We start from the raw sequence: 27,893 nt of genomic DNA, 5'->3' as shown, positions 1-27,893 counted from the left end.
AAAAAAAAAAAAAAAAAAAAAAAAACCTACTGACCCTCCAAAGCATCAAATACATCCCCTCACGCAATCCAGAACCATATCCTCTCAAGCCAGTTCCGCGGCTTGACCACAGGCCACAGCGGCTCTAGCCGATCAATCTCGGCCTTGCCTGACCAAATATCCATCTCTTCCAACTTGACAAACTTGGTCCTCTTGAAAATCTTGTACCCGAAAAACAGGCTCAGAAAGATGGGAATGTTGATATAAGGCGGGACAAAAGTCTTTGCGCTAAAGTTGCCATGGAAAAAGGCATCAAAGCCATTGAACAACGCGATCGTCAGGCAAAACACGACAGAAAAGTACGCCAGGAACGGCTGACCCGGCGCACGATACGGCAACGACTCCCTCGGGACGCCGTGGTGCCTGAGCGCATAGTGAAAGCGCAGATACGTGACGCAGACGCTAGCCCAGACGACCAGGGTGCTGACGGCGGACAGGTTGCTGATCCAGAAGAAGACCTCGGCTGCCGACTCGCTGACGCTGAGGTAGCAGAGGGTGCCGAGGGCCGAGGTGGCGGCGACGCAGGCGTAGGGCACGCCGAAGCGCTCGAACCTGAGCAGGCGGGGCGCCTTGCCGTCGAGCGCGGCCGCGTAGAGCACGCGCGTGCTGGCGTAGAAGAACGAGTTGCCGGCCGACCAGGCGCTGCTGAGCACCACGCCGTTGATGATGTGCGGGAGCGTCTGGATGCCGGCGTTGTCGATGGCGATGACGAAAGGGGACTGCGCCGCGCCGGCTGCCGATCGGTCGATGGCGTTGAGGAGCTTCGGGTCGCGCGATGACGTGCACAGGCCGACGAGGAAGATGGCCACGACGTAAAAGATGAGGATGCGCCAAAACACGCGGCGGATGGCTTTGGGGATGTTTCGCCGTGGGTTTTCGGTTTCGCCGCTGGCTACCACTACCATCTCGCTGCCTCCATAGCTAAAGGTCGCTTGGATAAAGACTTTGAAGAATGCCAGGAACCGACCGAGCGCCCCGTCCTTGCCGGGATACTCATTCATAGGACCGGGGTCATTCCAGTACTTGAACCCGATTCTTTCACCGGTGGGAGACGCACCGACCGAGATGAGAAACATCAGGATGATCAAGCCGATAATGGTTGTCAGCTTGATGGCACCAAAGACAAACTCGGCCTCTCCATAGATACGCACGGGGAAGCAATTGATGATGACCATGGGTAAGAAGAAAATCGTGACCAGGGCAGCCTGCGGCACGACGTGGTCCCAATACGACAGGATGACAACCGACACCGTAACCTCGATTGGCACCCCGATGGCGAATTGATACCAGTAATTCCAGCCGAGCGTGAAGCCCAAAGCGGGATCGACGTACCTGGCCGCGAATATGGGAACAGCTCCAGGGATAGGTAGCCACGCCGCCATCTCTCCGAGGCTGTTGATGACACAATAGAGGTTGAAGCCAGTCACTGCATAGCAGATGAAGGCAGATAGCGGGCCAGCGAGAGAGAGCGCCTGGCCGCTACCCACAAACAGACCAGTGCCGATGGCACCTGATAGTGCGAGGAATTGTACATGTCGGGATTTGAGCTTGCGATCGAGCGTGCCGATGTGACGCATCTCATCCATCTGTCGCTTGGGATCGTCCGGGTTGTACGGCACTGCCGGCCCAGCTTTCTCTTCCACGGCTAGAATCCCGTCATCTCCGAGCCCTCCTCCTGAGGCGTTTGTGGCTCGGCCAGGGCTTGGGCCATGGAGCCGTTGTCCCGGTGATGTATGTTGAGAAACGACATCGATTGAGTCGGATTCCTGGAAGCGTGGTTGCGCCATGGCGGATGAAGCCTTGAGAGTCTTTTAAATGCGAAACTATACCTGACCGGAAGTCAAATAATCATCGCATCCGCAGAATGCATGCTGTCGATTCAGATTAGACACGGAGTTTTCAAGATTATGAAGTTGTTCGCGCCGCTAGATTGCAGACTCTACAATTTCTTGTACCTTGCAACTTTGCTCGCACACTGGTCCCTTCCCCTCACATGTTACAGCACCCAAGTTTGGTTGTGCATCTGCAGCAGCTTATCACTCGCACTTCTGGTTGGTTCGCCAGGCCGCATGAGGACATGATGTGCAAGATAACGTCCAGTTGCGGCTGTTATTGCAGGTCGGGCGGGGTATCAAGGGGTGTTAGTTCTAGAAGTAAACTCTAGAAGTAAACCGTGAGATAAAGCAGTTTTAGGGATGATGCTTAGGCTATTTAACGTTGGCCAAAGGTTAACTAGCATGGCCAACGGGACTAAAATTTAAGAAAAGAGAGAAGAAAGGCGCGTAGTGCCAATCGCGTAAACGCGCCGAACCCAGACACCCTGTCACGATTGGTAATAGCCCAGGCACACCAATCCGTAACACCGGAAAGCGGTGCCCAAAGTTAAAAATTGTATTGAATTAACAAATAAACAAGGTCTTAACGTTTCCAAGGCCTTGATATACCACCTTGCATTTGAAATCCAATACTCGAAAGCCACCTCCAATTAACCCATTACTCCGTGAAGCATCAGGACTACAAACTTACGCCTCTACCAAAGTAGATGTAAGTTTCCACTCTATGTCGGCAATTCCCCCTTTGACGAATTCATATGTAACTTTATTGCAATCCTCGCTTGTGTGAAATGCAAGCGTGTAATATGCGGTTTTAATCTCACCCGATTCGCCAGGAGTAACGTATCTCTCCGGAAACAGTAAATCCCAATGGTTATAATAAATTAGACTTTTGCCCCCTAGTTCGACTTTGCATTGGGGTCTAGCGCTAGCGTGCAGGGCAAACAAGCCAAGTGGAAAAGCAATTGTTTTAAAATGCATATTGTCAATGCGGTAGTTTGAAATAAATGGTAAGGTAAAGTGTAACCGGAAAAAGAGATGATATGAAAAATATAAGCTATAGACCGTAAAGTAAAAGTTGCTGGTGGTGAAAATATTATAATTGCAACAGCGATTAAATCAGGTATTTATATAATAACTGCTGTATTCTTTTTTATTAATGTCGGGTAGCCGGTGATAATTATAACAAGCGTTTTATATAAACAATATGTTCGAAAATCACTATATTTATAAAAACGCAAACCAAGGCTTTAGGATTATAAAGTTTAATATATAATGAAAGGCAAAATGCTATGCAATAAAATGCAATAAGTTATAAATTTAAACAGTTTTAATGCGACAAAAGTACGAGGCTGGACTATAGGCCACTCACCTCCGGCTAACAAGCATTTAATTTAACCCACTTATAAGCCTTTACAGCGATTATTTGCATTAATTACTTTATCACTGGGGGTTTGGCCCGTATTTAAATGAAACGCATAAATTAACAAAAGCGGTACCGGCTATAAAAAACACAAAAACCAAAAGAATAAGGGGTTAAAATTAAGGTAAGTACGTAATTTTATTTAACTGGCAAAATTATCTATTTTCGGCCGGCTGGCCCAGCTAAGCCCGACTGTTACGATCAAGGTATCGGGGTAACCTGTTCTTATGGTAAAGTACAGTGGGTTGAAGCAACTGAGCGTCTGACTGGGTAACTGGGTATTCTCAATGACTGGGGTGAAGTTATGATCGGTCTCAAGTAAGTATTGAGGTTAACTAGAGTTTAATTGCTGCTAAGCAATCCTAGAATCGAATCTATCTACATGGTAATAAGCGTGCCTTATATAGCCTATGTTCCAAATGTGATCTCTCCTGATCTCCAACAGATCGCAGAGATCACCTCCCTTAATCTGTCGTAATCTCTCCGGGATCGTTGAAATCACTCTCTTGGCGATCACGTGAAGTCACGTGACTGGTACCTTACGTAATCCTGTTCCCTGTCGGTCTGTGTTTCTCTGATCAGGTGTCGTCAGGAGGGGTGTGGCCCCGCCTGGCCTCTCTGGTACCGGCCCAACTGTCTGGTCGTAACACCGACGCCCAAAAGTTATAATAATAGTGTTTCTCCAAGGGCCCGGTATATTAGCTGGCCGTTTACAGTCTCCCAAGGGGTATTCCGGCGCGTATATCATCTGAGAAATAAAAGAAAATAAAGGCAAGTCGTATTTGACCAGCTCGGGCCCAGTCCTGTTTAGGGGGCTGGTTTATTAACGTAACCTTGTATTTTTAAAAACGCACGGTGGGTTTATTTGGCGGTATTAACCGTATAATATTAGTGGAGGGATACTAATTTAATCCCTCGTCGAAGTTTTGGGGATTATTTACGATTCGTGTTTTTAAATGTAGGGTACGTTCGTGGCGAGCGGGGCGTTGTCGAGCCGTCCTTGTAGTTTTAAGAAGGATTAAAAGTCGCTTGTTTTAAATTTATTCGGAAGAATTTGCGGCGTTGGTCGCGGTTTAGCGGCCCAGCCGGCCGGGCGTTATCGGGCCACTGGCCTTGGCCCATTCGCCCGCCCGGTCGTTGCCCGGGATTTCCAGGTGGCCGGGGCAGTCCCTGCTATAAGGGAGAATCTCTCCTTCTCTGGTATTGCGGTTAACGTAACTCCGGCTGAATTCCAGCCTTCACGCCGCTCCAAGGACTGGGTTATTATTGTAAACCGTTACTCCCATACTTTTTATTTAATGTGACAACGGTGTTGTGTCGGTACGGGTTCTATGGGAAATAAACGGTTTAACCGGAAAAGGTTTCGGAAATTCAAATTCAAGAGCTATATTAACGATTCGTTCGGGAATTTCGCCTGCTCGCTCCCATTTATTGTTAACTACAAAAATGTAACTTCACTTAAAATTTAACGTAATTTATTAAGAAAGGGCCATCCGCCGGTAATACGGCCTTATCGTTGGAACTTGGACGACGCAGCAATACCTCCTAGGGCTGGCCGTTATATATCTAGTGATTAAGGAGAAACCTCTCCGCAAACGGCCACCTTTGCGTCAAGCTGGTGTCGGGAGAAAAATAACAAAATAGCAAACGCGTGGAGTTTTTCACCTGAAGGTGTGCATGCACAGGCTGCGGCCGCCCGAACTGCCATTACAGGCCGTCACAACCTCGAGAGAAAAGGCCAGAATAGAGCGCTTGTAACACCAGTTAAACCTCGCAAAATGGTAGAATGGGGTTTGAATAGAAAAATTAAAAGGCGGGCGGCCCGAAAAGCAGTTTTTGGTTCTGACACCGCCAGCGGTTCAAATATTCTTTTCCCAATTTCAATAATAATATATTCTGTTCATAAGCGGGTTAAGCACACCTACTGGATTTAATTCGAAATTAACACTCCCTCGAGATTCAATAGCTAGGGGCCATAGGGAGACAGGTGAATTCCTTTGGACCTCGAATCCAATATAACGCTAAACTTGAAGGTTTTTGAAGGACTTATTCACCCTGAAACAAACAGGATAGGGCTTTTGGACCTCGAATGTGCTGATAATAGATTCAGGCCAAACAGCTGCGTCCAGATATGTTTGTTGAAACAAACGTTCCACCGCTGGTAAATTGTGCTGACCGGACAAAAATAGGGAATTTCAACCTCCAAGGTTGGATAAAATGCCAGGTTAGGCTCCGGATTTCCTGGTTAGATCGATTATTTTTAAACCGGTTCAGTAAACTACCGGCAGTGTTACGGAACCAAAGCCGTGGCATCTACGTGCTATGTATTTTGTTGCATTGATCGAAAGTGGCATTTTATTGGATGAGTTTTGTCGAGAATATCTTCGCTGCGGTTGATATTGTTATCTATGCTGCTGTAGTTGATACTAGATAACATAATTTGGTGACAGCTCTCCAGACAAGAGTGTTCTTTCAAGGCTATAAAGTATGATATGATACACTGTACCCCCTTAGCCGCTGGCCAATATGGCAGCGCCATGTCCTATGGCTGTTAACTACATCGCTGCAAATCATGCGAGAGGTCAAGATTGGTACAAGGCTAGACAATGTTTTCTATATTCAAAATCCAACTTCAATCCAAGCTCAAGATTTTCCGACAGTGATTTGCTAGTCCCTGGACTTATAAATTGTCCAAGGTGATAACACACTACATATTTCCGTCTGGAATTTCTAACTATCTCTCGGTTTTCTTGTCCAAATTCTTTAACTCCTTTTACACTTTGGCTAAAACCTTCAATTGATTAGTTCTCCTGCTTGGCAATTTTTAGATGAGCCAATGTATGGTGGAACTTTTCAAAGCTTTAACCATCAAACGATGGCCCTTTCAGTGTATTAGGTCGCAAAAGGCATGTTGTCTCATGTCCTCTGTCCATTTGGCCGAAAATCAGCCTCGTGTTGGCTGCGAAGTAGTAGTAAGGCTCCAAATCGATACCACCTCACCCAGCATTAATGCTATTTATTGAGGCGAGTCGTCGCACACGGATTGCTACATTTTGCGATACATGTAATTTGCTCTATCATTGTACTGTCTTTATTCCCTAACCGCGTCCAGGCTAGAGCAAGTTCGTCTGCACCTTGATTAAATCATTGTGAAAGTTTCTATTTGGGTGTGAACAAAGGCGGCAGTTCACTCAAAGTGATCCTTGGCATCCAAGCAACGTAGCATAGCACGAGTGTGCGGGGTAGATAGGGCTTGGTCGCCTTGTTTCATTCTAAAAGATGGCAGTTGAGGGAAGAATGACGAGAGGGTTCCATTGGCCTAGAGGATGCACTTTGTACCACTCGATGGATGGGTAATGGAACAGACAAAGGAGATAACTTTGATCTTGTTAATGTTGATAGCCAAGATGGATGGGAGACGAAGATACGGTCAGACCTTAGCAGATTGACTTTAATCATGCATATTCCCATGACTCTCCAACAAGGGGCGTTTAGGTTCAAAATGCGTATTTGTGCCTGTGTCGGATTGACATCGATCATTGGCGTCCCCGGGTTGGGCGACGATCGACTGCCCCGGTATCTCTCCAATAGCGGCTATTCGAGAACCAGTGTGCCCGCAAAAGAATCCCGAGTCAGGCGAACGATAACACGGCAACGTGCGTGCCGACTGGTACTCGAGGCAAGGTGAGCGTTACCGGAACGTCACCGAGAATCATGGACGGGCACGTGCTGCCAAGGATATATGCAGCACTGAGCTATATAGCCTGGATCTAGCGTAGTTCTAGGGCTCTGTTTCAAAGGAGTCAGCCGTCATCGCGGCAAAGGGTTGTTTCGTTCAGCCAAGAATTGCTTGGTCCTGTCGTCGAGATGAAAGCCTTTGCCGCAAAGTAAGCTTTCATGCACCCCGGCGAAGTTGAGTAGGTAGGCAATCGATGCGTCTACCGGTAAGTCCAATATGATGACAAAATCATGTGCCCATGCTTATTACACCTTGGGATGGGCTTGTGTCCAACCTCAGAAAGGTACAGTAGAGGGCATTCATCATTACCAATCTGCTTGATGACGTCAGCATCAATACCAAACACATCTGGAGTTACGGGGAATCGGATTCACCTCCAAGCCCTTGTGCTGCACAACCCTGGTCAAGCCTTGTCATTGAGACAATTTCGACAAAACCGATAGGGGTACTTTGCGTCACCAGTAAGCCATCATCTTGCATTTTGGAGCAATGATGGTTGGATTTTAACGTGTGCTTTATCTGACGCAAGGGGTGCATTAGGAGCAAGCTGTCATTCGTGGTGTGATGTAGTAATTTTTGACAGGCAGGTAGTTCGTCGTTAGCTATAGGCCACACGCATCCCCAGAAATCTGTACGAACGAATCTTATCCAATCCGTGGGACGGGATGACTCGAAGGTTTGGTTGGAGGGTACGGTAGAGGCGTCTTCTACGTGAAAAAAATTACTGCGCAAGCATGTTGGCGAGATGGTTGACCGGCCCGCATATTTTTTCAACAACCTTGTAATTTCCTTCACGGTAACACGCCATTTCGGAGATGCGGAAGAATAGAGGAATGTGAGAGGACGGGTCAGCGTCCGACCCAGCGTGAGTGTACCGTACGATAATTAAACGATGCCGTTTGGGCGGTTTGGGTTTGGATTCCTCCTTTTCTTCCCAATCTCCCTGGCGTTGGGTGCAAATGGGCGGGCCTAGACTCAACCAAGTCACCCAAAATACAGGTTTCGCCTGCTGTTTTCAATGTCCCCACGAGTCGTGCATTGTATCGGCGAAAAGTCAGGGTTTGGCGTACAAGGCACGAAACACTAAAAGAACCGACTCTCATGTACTGCAATGCTTCCAAAATGGCCAAGAATCTCAGCTGAGGATAAAGTCGAGATGGCTTCCTCAAACGATGACGGCTTGTCTGTGTAAACGTGCTGTGGCAGGGTTAAAACAACGACATCACTCCCTCCAGTCTATTTCTTCTTGTGGTTAAATTGCGCAGCGACGATCTCTTCGTTTTCGGCAATACAAATGACCAAGTTTGCGGCTCCAATCCAGTCAGATCTGCTGCAAGAGACTGCTTTGACCCCACGGAAAGCGGCAGCTTTTTGGTGGGGCACATTCTGCACGCGGTCCTGAGATAGACCCACAATAAAAAAGAGTGAACCAATCGTGGTAGAGTAACAAGACTGGTCTTCAAGCCAAGATGACGCTCGCTACTACGTCATAAACTTCCTCCCAGGATCCCCAGGGCAGGTATCCTGGTCCCTCCTTCCTTCCAGGATAGAGCCTTCTACGGTTCTTTGCTTTCTTCTGTCATTTCAGCCTGGACAACAAAGGAGCAGGGGAATTCCGCAGCAGAACTTGATCTTTCAGCTTGCATATTACCAAGACTTCAAGCGCCCTTCAAATCACATCACCTAGTCTCCAGGGGATAAAAAAATACGCCCCAGACATGCAGGCAAAAGCAAGGAAAGGTGTCACAGTTATTCAGTAGCCACTTAGCGTATAAGGTGTAATAAACCGCAAAACGCACCCGCCTATCGGTCGCATTTGCGTTGCATTTGTGGTTTCCTCTCCTACTCGCTCCCTCGTGGAAATCAGACATCCATCAATCCACTTGAAGTGCACGGTGCCCTACCGCCGCCGTCTCATCTACGACCCCTCAATCCTCGACCGCCGCTCGCCCTCAACACCGCTGTCTACGACGTACATTTGGAGTTTTTTTTTCCCATTTACATTCCGCTCAGCACAATCGATTCATTGTATAGGAACGAGCTGTTGATTCCTTTTTACTGCGCTCTTACTGTAAGTATCTCCATGTTCCATGTATTTGTTTGCTTGGCCTACGTGTTTCTTTTTCCGGCGCAGCACAAAATTTGGCGGTCAGTGCATGCGGTAGGCTACCTTAGCCGGTGCAATCTCCAGCGCCGACAAGAGAACCAACAAGTCCATGCAGGCCCGTTCCTTAATCATCCCCTTGAACAAACATTACCGGCGAAAGCCTCCTCCAGAGACAAAAGAAATTATCAAGCTAATCTATCAATCGATCAACCGATCAGTTGCAACCTACTTCCTGGAATTTTTGCATCGCATCTCCAATCCGTCCGATCACCCTGTTGTAGCCAGCCAGGTCATCCGTCACGAGACATTTGTCAGACTCGACCCAACCAACCGACCCTTCCGAACTAGAACACTTCGGACTCCAGCTACCTACACCCACGCCCGATCCACCTTTGCCATAACGTCATTTGAGAAGAACCACAGCAAGCCTCTTCTTTCACACAAGCCGCGTACGATTTGCCTTCCAACTCGAACCTATCTGGACAGCGACTGACCGTGTCACCTACGGCGCAAAAAGACAAATTGACGGGAAGCACCTTCCACTGTCTACGACATTCTCAAACTTCCTACCCGTCTCGTACTGCTATAAGCCTGGACGACGGTCATCCATCAAGCAGGCGCCCTACAAAGACTGCCTTCCAGGGGCTGCGCAACGGTCTTTGTTTTGTGTACCCAAGCGCCTGACATCATCAGTCAGCCCCAAGTCGAGCCATCTACCTTGTCTACCTCCCTCCATCCCTCGCGGTCTAGCCCCTCCACGGCCGGACGCACTACAGATTGACACAATGTCAACCATTCAGCAGCTCAAGAACTTTATTCGTCATGGTGCGTCTGAAGACAATAGTTTCCTACCTACTGCACCTTATCCAACACCACCCCAGTACATCACCCATTCAGCAATGGTTCTTGGCCAGCACATCTTTACCTCAGCCCCAGCCTTCTCATTCACTGTCTTCTCTCGACATAAAATCAAGTGCCCAACGTCGAGACTAATTAACTTGGAACAACAGGCAAGCAGGCCAGGGTAGCTAACAACTACGACGAGTCCCAAAAACACGACAACTCACCTCCTCGCCACGATCCTGCCCCTGTTAAGAACATGGCGCCGGTTTCAGAACCTGCGTATGGCGGAGTACCAGCTCATCAGCCTGCGCCAAACGCATATTCAGTCCAGCCGGGCAACGACGCAACGAACCGCGCTGCACAGGCTGGCAACGTCGCCGCTCACCACGCCGAGGCTGACCAAGGTGTTCAACATGGAATCCCAAAGAGCAAGAGCAAGCGCATTGACGAGAGTAACATTGCCAAGCTGGTGGCCGAGGAGGCTGCAAGCAAGTCTAAATTTCCCAAGTACCCCGGTCTGGAGAATTGGGAGCTTTTGGAAAAGATGGGAGACGGTGCCTTCAGCAACGTATATCGAGCTCGGGATCTCGAGGGCAAGATGCCAGGCGAGGTAGCAATCAAGGTTGTCCGCAAGTTCGAAATGAGCAGTATGCAGGTAAGTTGCTGTTACGTGTCAGCATCCATCTCGTCACCAGTTGTCTACGCGCGCGAAGATTGTTTTTATTTCATTTCCCTTCCTGTGGCCGCTTCTTCTGTCGCATCATTCCTCGTACCAACCATCGGATGCCACCAAAATAGGGAAACAAGCATCTGCATCCGGATTTCAAACCCAAGGCTCCCAAAGCTGCAGAGGTGCGCAAACTTTTTTTCTTTACAGGCCAAGGCCGCTGTCATATTCACCTCACCATTGTTATAATCCCCATCTATGCTTTTGTCACTCCACCAAATCGGGACGGGCTCTACCTCAGATCAAGTGTGCCGGCGGCAGCGTCCAGGTCCCCCCTTGTCGTGAATGCCGAAGAAACTAACGTGACATAGCGCGCCAACATTCTCAAAGAGGTGCAAATAATGCGCCAACTTGATCACCCCAACATCATCAAGATGGTCGATTTCAGCGAGTCAAAGCAATACTACTACATCATTCTCGAGTTGGCACCAGGTGGCGAGCTTTTCCATCAAATTGTCAGACTCACATACTTTAGTGAGGAATTGTCAAGGCACGTTATCGTGCAGGTCGCCAAGGCACTTGAGTATTTGCATGAGGAGCGGGGAGTTGTTCACAGGTGAGTACTGTACCATGCATGTGCAGGGCTGCGCTAGCATACGGTGTGGAGGTTGCATGACGCTGTGGTTTTCGGTCCCGGTTTAGGCTGGGCGAAGCTCCGTCAGGATGCGTCGTCGAGACGTCTCCTGACGTCATGTACCACAATCGTCATCATTATGCTGACCTAATACTTGCACCACAGAGACATCAAGCCTGAGAATATTCTCTTTTCACCAATTCCAGTGGTACCATCGAAGCACCCCAAGCCGAAGCAACCCGGCGATGAGGACAAGGTCGATGAGGGCGAGTTCATCAAGGGTGTTGGTGGCGGCGGCATTGGCCAGATCAAGATTGCCGATTTTGGTCTATCCAAGATCGTATGGGATAACCAAACTATGACGCCCTGCGGTACTGTCGGTTACACGGCACCAGAAATTGTCAAGGATGAACGCTACTCAAAGTCGGTAGACATGTGGGCCCTTGGGTGTGTTTTGTACACGCTACTGTGTGGCTTCCCACCATTCTACGATGAGAGCATCGAGATCCTTACGGAGAAGGTTGCCAAGGGCCAGTACACTTTCCTGTCGCCCTGGTGGGATGACATATCCAAGTCAGCACAGGATTTGATCAGCCACCTTCTGACGGTCGACCCGGAAAAGCGATTTACCATCACTGAATTCCTAGCCCACCCCTGGATTCGTGGTTCGGGACCGACACCCCGCGACGAGAAGAAGTTCGCACCGGACGGTATGCTTCGCGCTTTCGATGCCGGAAGGCTACAGGATGGCGATCGTCGTTACGACTTCAGATCACCTGGTGCCGTCAACCTGCGTGAGGTGTTCGATGTTGGTTACGCTGTGCACAGACAGGAGGAAGAAGGCAAGCGCCGCAAGCAGGTTGGGACCAAGGCCGGCGGAGGCCCAGCCATCCTCAACAACCTCAACGAGGAAGATGAGGATGCTAGCATGCGTGATGCCGATAGCGATGAGAGCGGCGACTACTCGCATAAGAAAGCGGGCACCAACGCAACGCAGTCACTGGAGCAGAGCATGCGCAACGCCAATATTCGCGGTGAGAAGGAAGCCCAAAGGGGACGGGAGCGCGAAAGCAACAAGGGTGCCCCGACGGCGGTTGGGGAGCCGCAACAACGGGGTTACGGACAGCACTCGGCAGCGGTGACAGCTGCCGCGAGACAGCAGGTCAGGGATCGCAACCGACAAAAGGGAGCGTTTGAGCTGAACCTCGATGGTGCTACATTGTTGGGGAGGAGAGGAGTGAAGCAAGCACCTCCCGTCGCATAAAGTCGACTCGAGGCGCCTCGGCATCGTAATACGGAGCATTTGCTCTAGTTATCCTATGGCATCTAACGATACCATGCGTCTTCCACAAGAAATATCCACAGCCACTGTTTGACTTGATCAGGGGGAAACTCATCTCAGCATCAGCATTGGAACTTATCAAGAGCGTTTTTTGAAACGCTTGACGGCCTTTTCGTTCGTTTATTGCACTTCTCTTTTTGTTAGCTTGGCCGGTTTAGTTGGCATCTGGGCGTTCTGGTGGCATACAAGGAGGATCTGAGTCCAGTCTCCTCGGGTGATTTTTAGCATTTGTTTATCGCGTTTGCCCAGTTTTGTCAATATTTATTATCTTTCGCAATTTCACCGAGGTCTTGTATTTTGATTGCTGTCATTGTCCATATCATTTATCAATGGTCCTAAAAAGGATCTGTCCATGTGGCGGCTGTACGTCTTATGCATGAGCTTGGTCATCCTTCTATTTCTAATTCTCTTCTCGATGATCCTTTTACCTTGACTTGGATGACAGTATTGTTACTCTCACCAAGTAATCTTTAGATAGCAATGGTCAGGTTTCCTGCACCTTTTAATGCTAAACTTTTACCTGAGTGACTTACTAGAACGTAGATGACTTTATTCCGAAGCCTGGGCATTAAGGATGTTGATATTTCTCTTGACATGACAGGCTAAACACTGAATCGAATGTAGAGGAAAGAAGAGAGGGTGACAAGTTTCGGAAGATGGCGAGGGAATCATGTTACTTACTCCTTACCGCGCGTCAGGCGTCAAGGTAGCCGCTAGGCCCCTGACCCGAGCGCCTAGACGAGCAGCGCTTGCACTCCATTTTGCAGGTCTAGACACGAACTGTTTACAAAATTAACTTTTCATCAAACATTCCAGAAGGCCAGTAGCAGGGGTTGCCCCGACATGCAGCGGATTGAAGCTGCGAATGAAAGGTACAGGAGAGGGTCAATGATCACCAGTGTTGTTTTGATCGCGGCTCAGCATCTTGCGAAAAAAAAAAAAAAAAAAAAAAAAAAAAAAAAAAAAAAAAAAAAAAAAAGTCGGGGCAGCTTCGTTGCAAGCGGTACTGATTATCTGTCGTATTGCCGATTGACATTTTTGTACCAATTTTATAATACAACAACGTCCGTGGTATAACCGAGGCAAACACGAAGACCCTGAGGAGACAATTGGGAGGCGGGACCCCCCTCTCTGCAAGTTTGGTAGAGGCCCGTCCCCCATAACGATCCAAATTGGGTAGAAAACCCGGGGAACAAGGGGGGAAAACGGGTAAGGGTTAGAACAAGGAGACAAGATCAGCCGGGTATACCATTCTCAAATCTCCGAAGCCTTTTCTTTTTTGTCTTGTCATTTAGGGATTGGAACTTTAATTCTGAATGCCGCTAGGGGGGAAAGGATGAGCAGAAAAGAAAACCCACTGCGACTTGGTTCACCGAGAGGCCAAGAGGGTAGTGAGGCGTCTTTCTTGAACCGTTTGCCCCATGGCCTGATCAAGCATAAAAGGGGCCTCGAGTTTTGTTTTTTTTTTCCACTCTGGTGATGTCTGGCATGAACTGAACCATGGCAACGATGCATTTCGTCAGGTCGGGTAAGGCCACCTTAATTTCCGATGCAAACAAGCCTGGAGAACTGCCCACCTTTCTGCCTAATTAGGTAGGTGCCTGTTGTTCTACACTCCGAATGTTTTCTTTGTTTTCTTGTTTTTTTTTTTTTTCTCTCTCTTTTCTTTCCCCGACCCTATGATCTACAAAAGTAATAGTGTTATTGTTTGTGCGGGGGACGACGTTGTGGATTGGGATCGACATATGCACCTCGGCTCGTAAGCGCGCTGAATACGTCCCAATTGGCAAACGTTTGACAGCTACAAAACGTTGGAACGGGTGGAGACTATTGTAAAAAAGAGAAATCCCGTCGTTGCACTGGTGTCACCCTCCTCCCTATAAAACTAAACTTTTGGATCCGGAGGGGGCGAAACCCCCTATGGACGGGATAATTCCCGTTCTTCAATGCGACCTGCAGTTCTTTTTGGGATCCTGATCAGCTCGGCGTCCGAGTCGCGTTCTGGATTTCCCCCGCGGGGGAGATTTTTGTCAGTAGGGGGGGAAGGGGCGGCCGCCTTAAGGCTCAATCACAATGGGCTTGCCACTGTTTGGGCTTGTTTGGAGTTTCTTGTATAAAGAGACGGATAGATCTCTTATTCTCGAGTATTGTTTCTCTGTGTTCACCACCAAGCCATCGCAGCCTCTGCTTCATCAACTCCTCACCCACTGTCATTCACTTTTTACAAACACGCCTTGTTTTGTTTAATCGACTAATACATACTTAATACTTTCACAAAGCATTTGTTTATTTCAACGCCACAAAAACATACAAAATGGTCTCCTTCACCTACGTCTTCGCCCTCGCCGCGGTCAGCCTGGCTTCCGCCAACCCCATCTCCCCCGAGTCCCAGCTCCTTGAGCGTCGGGCCCAAGACTGGACCTGCCCCAGCTTCACCACGGTCAACGCCGAATACAACCCGCTGGCTTGCTGCGTTTACGGAAGCGCCACGGTTGAATGCGTATGTTTTCATCAAGCCTCCAGCCCATGATATATACATATATCCTTTTGCATTGCTATTCCCCAAAAGAAAACAAAGGGAACTTTGAAAAGACTAACTCTCATTCTCGCTTTTCACAGTGCAACATTCCTGGAAAGCTCTACAACGGCAAGCCCTACGACTCCAAGTCGCTGTCCTGCGACAGCGAGTGGTTCAGCAGCCTTGACAAGTGGAACGTGCTTTGGGATTGCACCCAGGGCTACACGACGGGTGCTGCCTGCGACGGTGTCCCCAAGATGCCAAAGGTGGTGTTTTCCTTCCCAACGAACAACTAGAAAAAGTGATCCAGAGACATGAGGGTGGCTCTTGCGACACAGGACTCTTGTGGCCACTTGAAGCTGATTAGCCTTTTACCGTCTGGGTTTTGTCTGCTTGAGAAATAATATATGCTAAATCACTATTTTCACGTTTTTCTTTTCATCGTATGCATGTGATTTTGCTTGCGTAGCCATGATTCTGAAAGTCGTACTCGTGTAGTTACATCCCAGAAATGTAAAATGGGCGGAACCGGCGAGTATATCCCGTATAGCCTCGCTTTACTACTGACAGCCCTCATGAGGTTGTCGCCATTTAAAGTCAATTCGATCTGTACTTTGGTTCCGGCTCTTCTGGCTCCTGCCATCTTCTTGGTGGTCTGACGCAAGATGGCTTTACAAATGGTTAGAAGACAGATATCGGCCACGCAAGCGCTGCGCTTTGTTGTTAACTCGGAAGAATCGAGCAGCTGTTAATATTCCGAAACAAATCAAGAGACAATCTAGCTACCCAGCAGATGGAGATACCAAAGGGCCCTTCAAGGAGAAAAAAAAAACAAAAAAAAAAAAAAAAAAAAAAAAAAAAAAAAAAACAAATGAGCCCAGTCTATCCAAAAAGTCAACTAAAACGAAAAGCCCACATCAGCGCAGCCCCAGCCCCGTCCCCAGTTTCCAACTCCATTCTACTTGCTGCACCAGTCAGAACACTTGGTGCCACTCATGACGCAGATGGATCCGCACTTGTCGCCGCACCAGGTGCAGCTCGCCTTTTCGCGGGCGTAGCAGCTGCCGTGACCGATGGTGCACTTGCCGGCGAGGTGCACGCACTCACGGCACCTCTTCTGCAGAGGGTTGGAGTTGGAAGACTGTATATTTTGGTTTTTGTTAGTCTTGCATGGTTGGATGGTGCAGAAGGAAAAAAAAAAACACTGTTGCAGGTTTCTTACCACCTCACGAACGACGAGGTTACCGGGGCTGTCCTCGATCACTTCGATCCCTAGGGGAAGGTCTGCGGGGCTGGCGGCGGTGGCGGTGAAGGCCCCGAGGGCCTGGATGGCGAGGATGATGATGGTTGCGGCGGTCTTCATGTTGATGTTTGGTTGGTTGTTGGCTGGTAAGTTTGGAGGTTGGATTTGATGTGATATGTGGAAGAGAAACTTTGTAGTGAGTCTTGATGATGATGGTAGATTGTTTGATGAGTGATGTGTTATACTGTAATTATCCTCCAACCTGATGACGAGAGGCCAGATATTAATACCTGAGATTCTATCGTGCATCCAGCAGGCTCGTCCACAATTTGAGGCTGTACCATGAAAGCAGTACAACAATGACAGGCAGCATCTGTACGATGCTTGATGAAAGACACAATCCATCATGACTGTGCAGCATATCACAAGGCTAAACTTCTACCCTGCCCCAACGCCAGTCCTGTAGGCAGTTGAGTATATCTTTTTTTGGATCCCACGCCCGTCATGCAGAACCCCAGCGAATCCAAAGTAAAAGATGAGACGGTCCAAAAGTACTTCTCCCCGTTGTGGCTTTTGCCGTTGGGGGCCAAAGCAGTGGCTATGAAGGGCTTGAGGTAAGCCACAAATCGGACGATAGAATCAGAAAAGATCTATTTCAGCGCCGCAACAAGGAATCTGCTGTCTAGATGGAACCATGACCAAAAGCCCTCCTCGAATGAAAGATTACACGAAACATCAGCCATAAGCAACACCGCCCACAAGCAAACAAAAGGGAAGCTTATTCTGACAGGCTATTTTGTACGACCGGGAACTCTGTCGGGACCGAGGGAATCGCGGTTGAAAAATGCTGTGCGACCGCACTGAAGCCTAATGAGACAACGATTTTATTATGCATATCCGTTTTTTATTGGTCAAGTAATGCCCAAAATAAGCCCATTCACTGCGCACAGCAGCGGCGAAAGGATTGACATTTGGTGAGTGGAGGGTTTCGCACTGTGGCCTGAGGGCCTCTGGACTGGTCATACGATAACATCTCCCTTCGCCTCGTCCAGGAGCTTAGGAGACTGTTCCTTGTCAAAAATGAAAGTGTCTGTTCTAGATTCTTACTTCAAGCGGAACGACCACGGGGCTTGGAAGGCACAGTCCTATTATTAGATGGTAGCAAAAGGTTGAACAATCTGAGCAAGACCCTGGGCGGTCCTATTCAAGAGCCATCGTGACTGTGAAAAACTTTAGTCTATTCAACGTATCGTGTTTGCAGAGTACAGCAACCAAAAAGAAACCTAGCAAGGTTTTCTTTTCGCGAGAACTTCCCTAAAAGTCTCATCTATCTCGTTGTTCAACACGAGTATCATGCTTTCAACATACCTAGGCACGCCTACGCATGAACATTTCGATCTCCTACCCAGAGACTTGGGTCCTCGTCGAAGACTTTCTTGAATCCCTGGCAAATATAACCGGCCATTTCCACTCTACTATGTACCCCGGCCGCCGTTATCAGGCTTGAAGGTTTTGATTCTGAGAATATGCTTTCCAGTAGTTGATGGACCTTCTCCATAGCTTCATCACGGTCTTCCACTTTTGTACCAAGCATGGATTCAAGCAAGTGCTTCTGCAACTCTTCCCGTCGTCTTGCCCCCGCAACCTCTTTGAGCTTTTTCCTCGTTATATAGTGTCGAGGCCCAACCGTCCACATCCGCATACTTGAGCTCGGAGGCAAACATCAAAGGCTCAGTACCCATATCCATGTCGAGAGTGTTATATTTGCAAACATCTTTATCGATCAAGGCTTTCAGGTTTTCTACTCGCGCGAGAGACTCCGGAGGCAGCTTCGATGCTCTGAGACGCTGTAAAATGTATCGAACAAGGGTCTTTGCGGCGACAGAGAAAGCTGCCATCAACCCAGTCGACAGTTCCAGAGGAGACGGCGATATATGTATTTTAAGTGCGTCGGACGGAAGACGATCAAAATCACCATGACAGCCATGAAACAATGTGCCCTTGATGAGTTGAACGTTGGGGTTCTGGGTCAAGGTTACAAACACATGGGAGTTGAGCGGTGCCCCGAGCTCCAGTAAAGTGATACTGAGGTCAAGGATCTCCTCGAGAACTCCAGGTCCCCTGGCGGAAGTGTAAGTGAAGCCTGTCCGATTGAGGTAAAGGAATTAATCATACAGCTTGCCCAAGGTCAACGTCAAAGGCGTCTCGAGGTAAAACCATTCCTTACCAAAGGGGCTCTTGTAATGGTCTGTAAAGGCCAGCTCCCTGACTGACCAGTGACAGGTCAAGCCCGTTCCTCGACAGGCTACTCAATAACCCAATGCTGTACGAGAGCGAGCCAGGCTGCTTGGACCGAATTGCCGCAAGCATCAAACGCGACAACTGGCTCGGGCGATGCAATCCTGGATCGAGTAGTCTGTGGTCGAATCCCGCTGCTGCTGCTCTCAGTCGGTATTCTTCGTCCCAGTTCCAGAAGCTGTCAAGTCCCAGGCTTTCTGTATGGGGCGGGCCGAGGAGGATCAAATCCGCTCGTTCCTCGCAACCTCGCTATATCCCCCCACTGATGAAGACGTTTGACTCTTCTTCGCTGGTGATCTGCGCTGTCTGGGTTGCAGCCTTCGTCCCAGGGGTCCCAGATAAGTGGACTCCCAGCCGAGACGTCTACCGAGTTAAAAAGATGACTTGGTCCCTGAAATCCAGATTGAAGCCTTAGCTCGAGCAGGCCTGCACAGCTAAGCTCAACATAGCGCTCAGGTTGCTTGCATAAACGAACAAGCTCCCTTGCTCGATCTTGGATGTCGCTTTGGGACCTTGGTAAATGGAGATCCGTTCCCTCGGTTCACAGGGTCATCATCAGGGGATTAAGCCGAAAGTTAAAAGCACGAGTGCGGAGTGTAGTGCTAAATTTAAGAGCTCTGTGCAAGTATAGGGCGGCCAGAGCACGTCTTTTTCCTCGCTTGCCCTTTTCTGATTTCGTCTACATTTCTTCATAAAGCTTCTTAACCTCATCAGGTACAAGATCGATCCATCTGATAATGTCTTCAAGGCCAAATTCTTGATGCGGGTCGTCTCGGACACGCTTCGTGACGATACAAAGCCACAGAAATATGCCTTCGGCCTTGGAGGCCAGTCGAGACACAACGGCTTCTTTCGCTCATTTTTAATTTCCTTTTGGGATCCATGTGCGCGTATAGCTTCAGCTCGAGTCTTGCCTCTGCGTAGTCTCTCAGGTCCTGAAAAATTCAGATCTTGCAACCGAAGGCACGGAAAGATGCTCAGCTCCTTTTTGATTTGTAGCTCGGGTCGAAAAGCCAAGTAGATCTTAACAAGACCTGCTATCTTTATTTCGCAAACCAGGTCCCATGGATCTAGAAAACTCTCTTGTGGATCTAGCTTATCCAGGCCGTCCAGAAAGATGCAAAGAGACGACGGGAAACTTGCGATAACTTCCAATATAAGTGCCTTGAGGTCTTTTAGAGACCAGTCCGTAATTATTATGCTTTGCCGACAGATCAGCATGCCGCTCCAATATTAGCAGAACCAGGGCCATGAAAGGAAAACGAAAGATTACATGAGGGACGTAATGTAGGTTTTAGTGAACTGAACAACACAGGATGCAGTATATGGTGTAGAAAGAAATGCAGTAAAAGACATAGTCACGAGTATAACGGGAAATATGTTGGCGACTTACAAGACACGCCCCAAAATTAACTTTTGCATCCTACTCTCCACGTCTTTCAGGTTCTGCTCAAGCCTCTTGAGTCTCCTCTGTCTCCAACTGACCTTGGCTGCCAACTTTACCGCTGCAAGCAGCTCACCCTTGCTCGCCAGACTATCAAGGTACGTGAGGTCTTCAGAAAGGTCACGGGAAACATCTCGACAAGTCTTGGCCGTCTTGAGGAGCTCTACCTCGCAGTGGGCTGGCTTTGCTGGCGCCGTTGCACTTTTACTTAACATCTCGTTTGATAGTTGAAACAGGATCGAGGTGTATTCTTTTGCCGTCTTGCGGTCGATGGTACCTTGTTGGTAGGCTGTTTGGGCGATGTTGAAGATTTTGCCGCCAGCTTCGACGAGCCGGAGGACGCTGCAGGCAAATCCCATAGCCGCCAGGGGCTCGAGGCCAGACATGGTTTTATGTTCAGCAGTATGAATTGGTGGGTTGAAAGGGGTATTAGTAAGAGTCATCGATGTATCCCGTGGACGGTTGTAGTTTGTTGTGTTGAAAGCAGATCAGTGTCTTGACGAGAGGTGGGGTAAAGCCTCGAGGTGGTACAGTCAGCGCAGGTTGATATGAGCCTGACCTGAGGAGGCCTTGGTATCCAATCGTGACCGCGAGGCTCTCATTGGTTTCTTGTCGGGGCAGAGCGGGCAGTCATCAGCCACACGAATGAGGCGGTGTTCCCTTGCGACCTGATGCCATGTTGACTGGTTGCATGGGCAAGTTTCTGCTTTCAAAAAAAACAAGATGATCGTGAAGGCAGTTGGGGAAACGCAAGCGGAACGGGAATGGTATGGTGAGAAAAGTAATCTAAATATGGACCTGCTCTTCAAAACAACTTCATTTTGCACGCGTTCGAATCTACCCCAGCCTTTCTTCAATTGACATTCGAGTTTGGCCAGTTGTACCGTACCACAAGCTGGGAGGAAAAAAAGGCACGGAGCAAGAAATATGCAGGCTGTGATGTCAAATATGATGACAATAGAGAAGCTTCAAGGGATTAGAGCTGTGGACAATATCAATGCCGGGAAAACACAACATACAAAGTATTAAGCGCCGACTCCCAAACAGCTTTGCCCAAGCATTTATAGACTAGTTTTACGCATTTGGCATATGTTGTTCATGGATTCACTTGATCTAGGCCCATTATCTTTCGCTCTCCCCAGCTTGCAGGGTTCACGGACCAGATAGGATAGAGCCGCAATATCATGGAGCCCAAGCAAGTCCGAATTTGAACAAAATCTCAAATGTGAGCCAATTACGTCAGAAATGCCGTCGGCTTCAATGTAACAATATCAATGCTCCGACTACATAGACTTCTATTGTGCTGATGCAAGTTTGAAAATCCGAGCTGAACTTTGCTGATGTCATTGGGTGGTGGAAGTGACGTTCCCCTCTGGCGTACCTTGTCACTGCACCTGCCAGAAACGGCCACTTGAGTATACCTGTGAGGCAGGTACTAAAATAGGTTCAGATTGAGAAGACTAGGGATGCTCCTGACAACTAGGAATGTCATCACAGTCAGTCTGTTGAAGGGATGCGACACCTTTTCATACCCCATTCCTTCTGCTTCTATAAGACAAAGATACGCCATAACTCTTGAATTAACATGTCCTCTTGTCTACATATCAGTCGTAGCTCCCATCAAGTCATCATGCCTTCAGTAACTCCCAACGCATCTCCGGTTACCGATGAGACGAATACTCCACAGCTCCAGAAGCTGACAATTGACCCAAAAACATTCCTCCACGAGATCCCGTCCATCAACAAAAAGCACCCTTTGAATCCTTATCGGCAGACTCAGATCCCACTCACCTCGCCAAAGCCCAGCAAGATTCTCGATATCATTCATAGATACAAACTAACCACCCGACCCGGCAGCTATGACCTTACCGTCAATGGGTTCAAGGTTCTCTCCCAGATCTGTGCTAGAATCACCGCCAACCAGCACATATCAATGTGTCTACCCGCCTTCCCATTCAACTCACCCAGCCGCCATAAAGGACGTCTACCCACTCGGCTCTGCCCTCTGCATTATCTCGGACGGGCTTGTGTACAACTACCTCCTGGGTGCGCCGGACCGTGACATCTGGAACTATGGAAACGCCCTATGTAACATGTTGGGCGCCGCTAGTTTCCGCCGCATTGAGTTCTCACGGCCCAGGACTTGATGCCACACAGTGTCAACCTGCCCGCTCATGTCCACGAGAAGACATACGTTGAGAACCCGAGGCCATCTGCTCGGCATTTATCGAAGCGTACAATGAAGATTCATGAGACACGAACCTCGGAATATCCCAGAGCGATGATACCTGCATGACGTATAGAGTCTACATTCGCTTCCTGCAGACCGTCCCTCGACCATGTCCTGCCGTTGTCAGACACTCGTTCTAAATCTTCATACAAGAAGTGGGTTGAAAAGACAGCCAACGAAGGTTGCATCGAGGTGACGTCTTTGTCGCCCACTCCATCAGAACAAAGTTTGGAGGGGACTGTATCCATCTCAGTATTCACCCCAGTACGGGGAGCAATAAGATTTCAATCAGCCCGCTGCCGACAGACGGCATCTACATGACGCGCAAGGAATGCCAAGCTACTTCCGCGAGAAAACAGACCTGATAACCTGGGGCGATCAAAAGGGCACCATCTTCGCAGAGCCCATCTATCCATCCGGTTGGCTAATCCGGCCGACCACACCTGCAACTATGAACATTTTCGATATCGACGCGACCAAGGTGCGAGCGCTAAGCGAGATAAACTCGCCCATCGTCTTACGCGGGTTCAACGGAATCAAGCCGCGTCATGGGCTGATTGCCAAGGCCAATGAGCCAGGCAAGCCGCTGCCGTGAAAGTTTGGACTGGCGCTAAGAAGTCAAGTACCGGGGGTAGACGCGCGAGCGCCTCAACAATGTGCTATCGGCTGAGAGAACGCCATTTCACTTGGACGGGCTGTTCAAGACGGAGAAGCTTTGAAACCAGGAGACGGGGGAAGAAGGGCTTGTACCTGTCCCACAACGGCAAACCCTGCCCACGATATCACGAACCACGGCCGAGCGACAGGACTGCCTTTGGCCAGACGATCATAGAGTTTGAAGCAGAAGACAATTCAGCAGGGAGTAGTAGCGAAATGTGTGCCAAGATCGATAGCGTGCTGCACGATTCGAGTGGCCTACTATCACTCATGGGATGAGGGTGGTCTACTTGTCAGCGACAATATTTTGAAGATGCACACAAGGACCGACTTTGTTGCGGGCTGTGATAGGGAGCTTCCGAGTATTCATCTTGACTAACGTTTATTTTTATTTCCGCTTCAGGCTTAATGGCTACAGCCTGCTGTCAACATCTGTTGCGATGCTCTTTGCCTCATGGCCATGATGGCCTGAGCAGAAGAAAAAGACAGAACAGCAAAATCCTCACTGACAACAATTCAAAAACAAGGCGTTCAATGGCCTAAGAGTATCCAATCTCGGTCACCAGACAACTGGCTTCACAACTGGCGCCAATCATTCCCTACCAGTATCCCTTAATCCAACCCCATAATCACCTATCTAGGCTTTCTGCTTGCCAGCAAAGTCCTCTTCTCGACGTCTGACATAGACCTTGGTGTCTAGGAACTCGTTCTCGTCAAGCTTGGTAGCAAGATCAACCATCTCATATTTTTTCATCATGGTTTGAACCCGGGGCGTGCAGCGGTCAGGATGCCAGCAGGTCCACCTGATATTCTCCCAGATCAGCATGGCCGGCCACTCGTTGAAGCTGTGAATCTTGGCACACATCATCTCAAGAACAGGGATAGCCGGAGCGATGCAGATGACAATGGAGTCGCTGTAGATGTGGTTGAAGATGCGGTCGTCGGTCGTGATCTTGACGCCGTACTCGTGCAGCGCCTTCTTGTCCGAGGTTGTGTAGGCAGGATCTTGCATGAAAATATCCCTGACGCCCAGCTCCTTGGCAAGCCCGATGGCCAGGCAGTGCTGGTAGACGGCCGCGTCCTCGGACATTGTGCCGAGCGCGATGGCGACGACTCGCTTGACCTTCATGCCGTTGTGCTTTTCGCGGTCTTCCTTGATTTCTCGCAAGTGCTTGTTGAATGACTTGCCCTGCTCGCTCTTGGTCCAGGCCTCCAGGGCTTGTGACAGCCGCCTGCTGCTAATTTTTGCATTGTAGATGCCCGCGTACTTGATGGGAGTGTCCCAACCCCACTGGATGCATCTGATGGTACTGAAGATGATGTCGTCCTTGCGGATAGGTCCCTCGGACCGGGCCTCGATATCCTTAACCATCCGATCCACGGTGGTGTATACTAGCGAGGGGCGGAACTTGCTCCTGCATTTGTTTGTCAGTACAAGTTGGTTATTATCTTTGTTGTCAATATGGTTCTTCTTTTGATTCGCACACATACCTGGCTTTCAAAATCTCCTTGAAATCCTCATCGCTCATCTCGGTCAAGCCGAGCGAGAACTTGCCGTTGCGGTAAGCCTCGGGCGCAACGTGTTTCCAGAACGGGCCGTTGTCGGGGCGCACGATTGGGAGCTTGACCTCGCAGCCCGTGATGGCGGTCGTCGGGACCCAGCCGCCCGACTGCTCCTTAAACATCTCTCCCGCCTTCTTGTAGGCTGCCGCGCGCTCTCTGACGCCGAACCAGTGGTTATTGGGGTTGCTGTAGTATGCCTCGACGAACTTGATGGCTTCGTCGCGCGTGGCGAAGACCTCGCACTCGACTTGACCAGTAGCCATTGTAAAGTGTGGTGGTTTTTGGTTTTTTTTTTTTTTTTTTGAGTGGTGACTTTGTCAGGTTATTGTTTGCTTTTCTTTCTTTTTGGAAAGCTGAAGCTGGAGAATGACTGTTGACTAGGTAGTATTATAACAGATGAGTAGATCGATGGTAGAGGGGCAGGAGATTGGAGCAGAGAAATGCGGAAGAGGCGTTCGTTATATAGTATAACTTGAATGCGACTTTTATTATTAATTATTTTATTTCTATGCGTTTTCATGCAGTTCTCAACTCTCTTATTCACCGACTGTGTACTATACCATTTCGAACAGCGAGGTTGCGCAGGACAACTCCTGCCACCATGAAGTATAACCGCGACTTGCATCCTGTATCCGCTTTCCTATGATGGCTCCACTCTCCCACTATTTCTCGTTCCTGCCTTACTGCTATCCCGTGCTGTACTAGGATTATACGTTTCCTATCTCTTTTATCACTTCTTGGTCCTCATCCTATCCTGAACCTTACCCTTTCTCACAAGGTAGCCTCATTACCTTCTCCAGTCTTATCCCACGCTTCGTTTTGTTTTTCACTGCAAGACATCTTGTTTCCTTTGGTGTTTAATCTTATTTTTATTCTGTCATCGGCTCTACTTTTCCCATAGGCTGGTCAGACTTCTCCTTTCCTTTTTTATTCCCGAAGGTTTTTGTAGAAACTTATTGCTAATAGAGCGAGGGGCTCCGTAAAACTTTAATTTATTGTACCCACGGAAACCAATTGTAACTTGTAGCTCAGTAATCTTGAAAATATCCACAAGAACGCAAAAGCGAGGTTGGTTGATGTAGTCCAAGACTCTCCTTATCACACCGGGTCTTCCCAAAGTCCTCCGGTTTTCCAATAACAGGCCTTTCCGAGCAGGTTTCCTACTCGCCCTGCGGGTTTAACATTTTTATCAGTGCTGTGTCAGAAAATACGGGACACAATTGCCTCAACTCGGCATCCAAGGTTCAGGGATGAACTGACGGCGGTAGATCAGGTGACAGGAGCAAAGGCTCCGTTCTGGATCTGCTGCTTGGCCGCTGCTGCCGGTGTTGTTGTTGCTGGAGGCCCGGTGGGCTGGCCCGCCCCCATCCATCTCGGTACCCTCTCCCTGGCTTGCCGCCAGCCTCTTCCACTGACGACGAACACGCACCTGTCTTTATAGTCTGTTATAAAGTCGCATGTTGGTTGCTAGACCGAATGTGCGATATAAGCAAAACACTAGGTAGAATAGGAGGCAGAACAGGAAGCAGAACAGGAAGCAGAACAGGAAGCAGAACAGGAAGCATAACAGGAAACAGAACAGGAAGCAGAACAGGAAGCAGAACAGGAAGCAGAATAAAAAGCAGAATAGGAAATAAAACAAAAAAGCAGAATAGGAAATAAAACAAAAAAGCAGAATAGGAAGCAGAACCGAGAGGCAGGGTAAGTATTAACCACTTTCTTCATCCCACAGCGGCCTCCGCCCCCTGCTTCTTACTCCTGTGGTCCTAACCCTAGTCCTGGCCATAATTCCACCCAAGCTGGCCGCCACAACCGCGATCCCAGCCCCTCAAACCGTGATAGGAAGCACCTTTGGAGCACTTACGGTATTCTCAATCCCGTCTCCCCACCTCCGCCCTTCTTCTTGCCACCGGGGCCGTGGCCGTCCCCGCTCCCCCCTCGGCCTCCAGTCGCCACCTCCCCGCTACCAAAATCAGCTCCAAATTGTTTGGAGTCCAGCATCCACCCGAATCCGCCCGGTTCTTGCCCATCTTTAGCGTTGCACCGTCGTTAGCTGCCGATTCAAGAGAGTAGCTTGGATGTGAACTCATGGGCGACCTGATGCTGATGCCGATCGGAAGTTTGTCTTGAAAGGAAAAGGTGGAAAGAAGTGATCGAAGGTAGGTATCTAAGTCTCAGAGGTATGGAAAGATAGAAAATGAAGTTTGTTGCAGAACTTACTATTGTGATGGTACTGATCATCAGAGATAAAGAGTCAATCAAGTCATGGGCGATGAAATATGACGTTGGGTTGAAGCGGCAGGTGAATATGCACCCAGCTGCAGTGATCTTCTGGGGGAGGATTCGTTGGTCCTTGAAATATCGAAAGCTTTTGGTTTGACAAACTTGTTCAAATCTACCTCGCTAGGAGAGCATTTTGTTGGAAAAGAGGAAAAGAAAAGGCAGTAGCCTAGGCTGATAACCTGGTACGCTGTGGTCCTGAATAGAGAGACGAGATCATGGATTTGTATGCCGAAATGAGGAAAGAAAGACAAATTCCAAGAACCTGGGTTGAAGGAGCCATAGGTTGACCAAAAACGCGCCTTCCTGATTGAACCGGCAAAACTGTGGGCAGCGTTTGTCGGCCAGTCAACGTAGCTTTCTAACTTGAATTAATAAACGGGGAGCCTCCATCTCACACTGTGTACAAAGAGGTTCTCAGTGAATCAGACAACATGTAGAATTTGCGACTGCTGCCTGATAGACCTGGTGACTGGTGGCGAAGTCTGAAGCCAGAATCTTCCATGTTATACTACATGGGTGGCAGTGCTCGCACAAAAGTCACAGAGTAGAAGACGCGTTTTTTTTTTGGAAGAAACGCAACTGATATTACATCTAATTTTGGATATCTCACCATATGACAACTTGCTTGATCCCTTCTGTTTCCTACACTGACACAATTCAGCCCAGCAAAATAACCAAAGGCTTGAAAAACTCTGCAACAGCAGGGTGCAAGCTCAGGAATCTTTCACGCTTGATGTCTCAATAATCCGGTTTATGATTCGTTCAAATTTATCGTTTCTCATGTCTGCCTAGAAAGCGTCATTTCAACCCAAAATTCGAATCATTTGAGCCGACCAACTGCACAATTATCGGTTTGACGTTCATGTCATGACAAGAAGAATGCTACTGCATCGTATCATACATCGTTTCTCCTGGTGAGTTCCCTACCTCTCTCCTTCCTACACCCTTCTCCTTTTCGATCATTTTGAGGCTGACAACTGGTGTTGCTTCAAAGCGCTTAGTAGCAAGAAAGCCATATCTATACCACCCGA

General features: G+C 48.7%; 13 protein-coding genes across 13 annotated transcripts; 6 read left to right on the top strand and 7 right to left on the bottom strand.

Annotated features, from left to right (window-relative positions):
* Positions 1 to 59: 59 nt before the first annotated feature.
* Positions 60 to 1,826, bottom strand: PgNI_00174 (uncharacterized protein; the record flags this gene model as incomplete). The annotated part of the gene is made up of 1 exon (XM_031120257.1): positions 60 to 1,826. The coding sequence occupies one exon, from the start codon at positions 1,824 to 1,826 to the stop codon at positions 60 to 62; it is 1,767 nt and encodes a 588-aa protein (XP_030985952.1).
* Positions 1,827 to 2,561: 735 nt separating this feature from the next.
* Positions 2,562 to 2,852, bottom strand: PgNI_00173 (uncharacterized protein; the record flags this gene model as incomplete). Its single annotated transcript, XM_031120256.1, has 1 exon — positions 2,562 to 2,852. The coding sequence occupies one exon, from the start codon at positions 2,850 to 2,852 to the stop codon at positions 2,562 to 2,564; it is 291 nt and encodes a 96-aa protein (XP_030986725.1).
* A 2,472-nt stretch (positions 2,853 to 5,324) lies between these two features.
* Positions 5,325 to 5,635, top strand: PgNI_00172 (uncharacterized protein; the record flags this gene model as incomplete). Its single annotated transcript, XM_031120255.1, has 2 exons — positions 5,325 to 5,423; positions 5,480 to 5,635. Coding segments are annotated over 2 exons (255 nt in total), but the record flags the coding sequence as incomplete, so codon positions are not given.
* A 1,626-nt stretch (positions 5,636 to 7,261) lies between these two features.
* PgNI_00171 (uncharacterized protein) lies at positions 7,262 to 7,570 on the bottom strand (the record flags this gene model as incomplete). The annotated part of the gene is made up of 2 exons (XM_031120254.1): positions 7,262 to 7,381; positions 7,442 to 7,570. The coding sequence occupies 2 exons, from the start codon at positions 7,568 to 7,570 to the stop codon at positions 7,262 to 7,264; spliced, it is 249 nt and encodes an 82-aa protein (XP_030985948.1).
* Positions 7,571 to 8,847: 1,277 nt separating this feature from the next.
* Positions 8,848 to 13,154, top strand: PgNI_00170 (uncharacterized protein). The gene is made up of 7 exons (XM_031120253.1): positions 8,848 to 9,104; positions 9,359 to 9,589; positions 9,658 to 9,965; positions 10,151 to 10,638; positions 10,782 to 10,835; positions 11,022 to 11,266; positions 11,450 to 13,154. Exons 3-7 carry the CDS (start codon positions 9,926 to 9,928, stop codon positions 12,546 to 12,548), a joined length of 1,926 nt encoding a protein of 641 aa, XP_030986726.1. The 5' UTR covers positions 8,848 to 9,104; positions 9,359 to 9,589; positions 9,658 to 9,925; the 3' UTR covers positions 12,549 to 13,154.
* A 1,634-nt stretch (positions 13,155 to 14,788) lies between these two features.
* On the top strand, positions 14,789 to 15,456 carry PgNI_00169 (uncharacterized protein). The gene is made up of 2 exons (XM_031120252.1): positions 14,789 to 15,126; positions 15,246 to 15,456. Exons 1-2 carry the CDS (start codon positions 14,941 to 14,943, stop codon positions 15,438 to 15,440), a joined length of 381 nt encoding a protein of 126 aa, XP_030987196.1. The 5' UTR covers positions 14,789 to 14,940; the 3' UTR covers positions 15,441 to 15,456.
* A 627-nt stretch (positions 15,457 to 16,083) lies between these two features.
* On the bottom strand, positions 16,084 to 16,507 carry PgNI_00168 (uncharacterized protein; the record flags this gene model as incomplete). The annotated part of the gene is made up of 2 exons (XM_031120251.1): positions 16,084 to 16,285; positions 16,367 to 16,507. 2 exons carry the CDS (start codon positions 16,505 to 16,507, stop codon positions 16,103 to 16,105), a joined length of 324 nt encoding a protein of 107 aa, XP_030987195.1. The 3' UTR covers positions 16,084 to 16,102.
* A 1,258-nt stretch (positions 16,508 to 17,765) lies between these two features.
* On the bottom strand, positions 17,766 to 19,238 carry PgNI_00167 (uncharacterized protein; the record flags this gene model as incomplete). The annotated part of the gene is given in 6 exon segments (XM_031120250.1): positions 17,766 to 18,090; positions 18,110 to 18,508; positions 18,563 to 18,656; positions 18,697 to 18,934; positions 18,966 to 19,197; positions 19,231 to 19,238. 6 exon segments carry the CDS (start codon positions 19,236 to 19,238, stop codon positions 17,766 to 17,768), a joined length of 1,296 nt encoding a protein of 431 aa, XP_030987200.1.
* An 836-nt stretch (positions 19,239 to 20,074) lies between these two features.
* PgNI_00166 (uncharacterized protein) lies at positions 20,075 to 20,515 on the bottom strand (the record flags this gene model as incomplete). Its single annotated transcript, XM_031120249.1, has 1 exon — positions 20,075 to 20,515. One exon carries the CDS (start codon positions 20,513 to 20,515, stop codon positions 20,075 to 20,077), a length of 441 nt encoding a protein of 146 aa, XP_030987199.1.
* A 1,244-nt stretch (positions 20,516 to 21,759) lies between these two features.
* On the top strand, positions 21,760 to 22,276 carry PgNI_00165 (uncharacterized protein; the record flags this gene model as incomplete). Its single annotated transcript, XM_031120248.1, has 2 exons — positions 21,760 to 22,066; positions 22,098 to 22,276. 2 exons carry the CDS (start codon positions 21,760 to 21,762, stop codon positions 22,274 to 22,276), a joined length of 486 nt encoding a protein of 161 aa, XP_030987198.1.
* A 414-nt stretch (positions 22,277 to 22,690) lies between these two features.
* On the top strand, positions 22,691 to 22,954 carry PgNI_00164 (uncharacterized protein; the record flags this gene model as incomplete). The annotated part of the gene is made up of 1 exon (XM_031120247.1): positions 22,691 to 22,954. One exon carries the CDS (start codon positions 22,691 to 22,693, stop codon positions 22,952 to 22,954), a length of 264 nt encoding a protein of 87 aa, XP_030987197.1.
* Positions 22,955 to 23,013: 59 nt separating this feature from the next.
* PgNI_00163 (uncharacterized protein) lies at positions 23,014 to 23,395 on the top strand (the record flags this gene model as incomplete). The annotated part of the gene is given in 2 exon segments (XM_031120246.1): positions 23,014 to 23,234; positions 23,245 to 23,395. The coding sequence occupies 2 exon segments, from the start codon at positions 23,014 to 23,016 to the stop codon at positions 23,393 to 23,395; spliced, it is 372 nt and encodes a 123-aa protein (XP_030987204.1).
* Positions 23,396 to 23,653: 258 nt separating this feature from the next.
* On the bottom strand, positions 23,654 to 24,842 carry PgNI_00162 (uncharacterized protein; the record flags this gene model as incomplete). Its single annotated transcript, XM_031120245.1, has 2 exons — positions 23,654 to 24,431; positions 24,508 to 24,842. 2 exons carry the CDS (start codon positions 24,840 to 24,842, stop codon positions 23,654 to 23,656), a joined length of 1,113 nt encoding a protein of 370 aa, XP_030987203.1.
* Between the last annotated feature and the right edge of the window lie 3,051 nt (positions 24,843 to 27,893).

Source organism: Pyricularia grisea, assembly GCF_004355905.1.
Source record: "Pyricularia grisea strain NI907 chromosome Unknown Pyricularia_grisea_NI907_Scaffold_1, whole genome shotgun sequence".
NCBI lineage: Eukaryota > Fungi > Ascomycota > Sordariomycetes > Magnaporthales > Pyriculariaceae > Pyricularia > Pyricularia grisea.
This window is presented reverse-complemented; position numbering and strand designations above follow the sequence as displayed.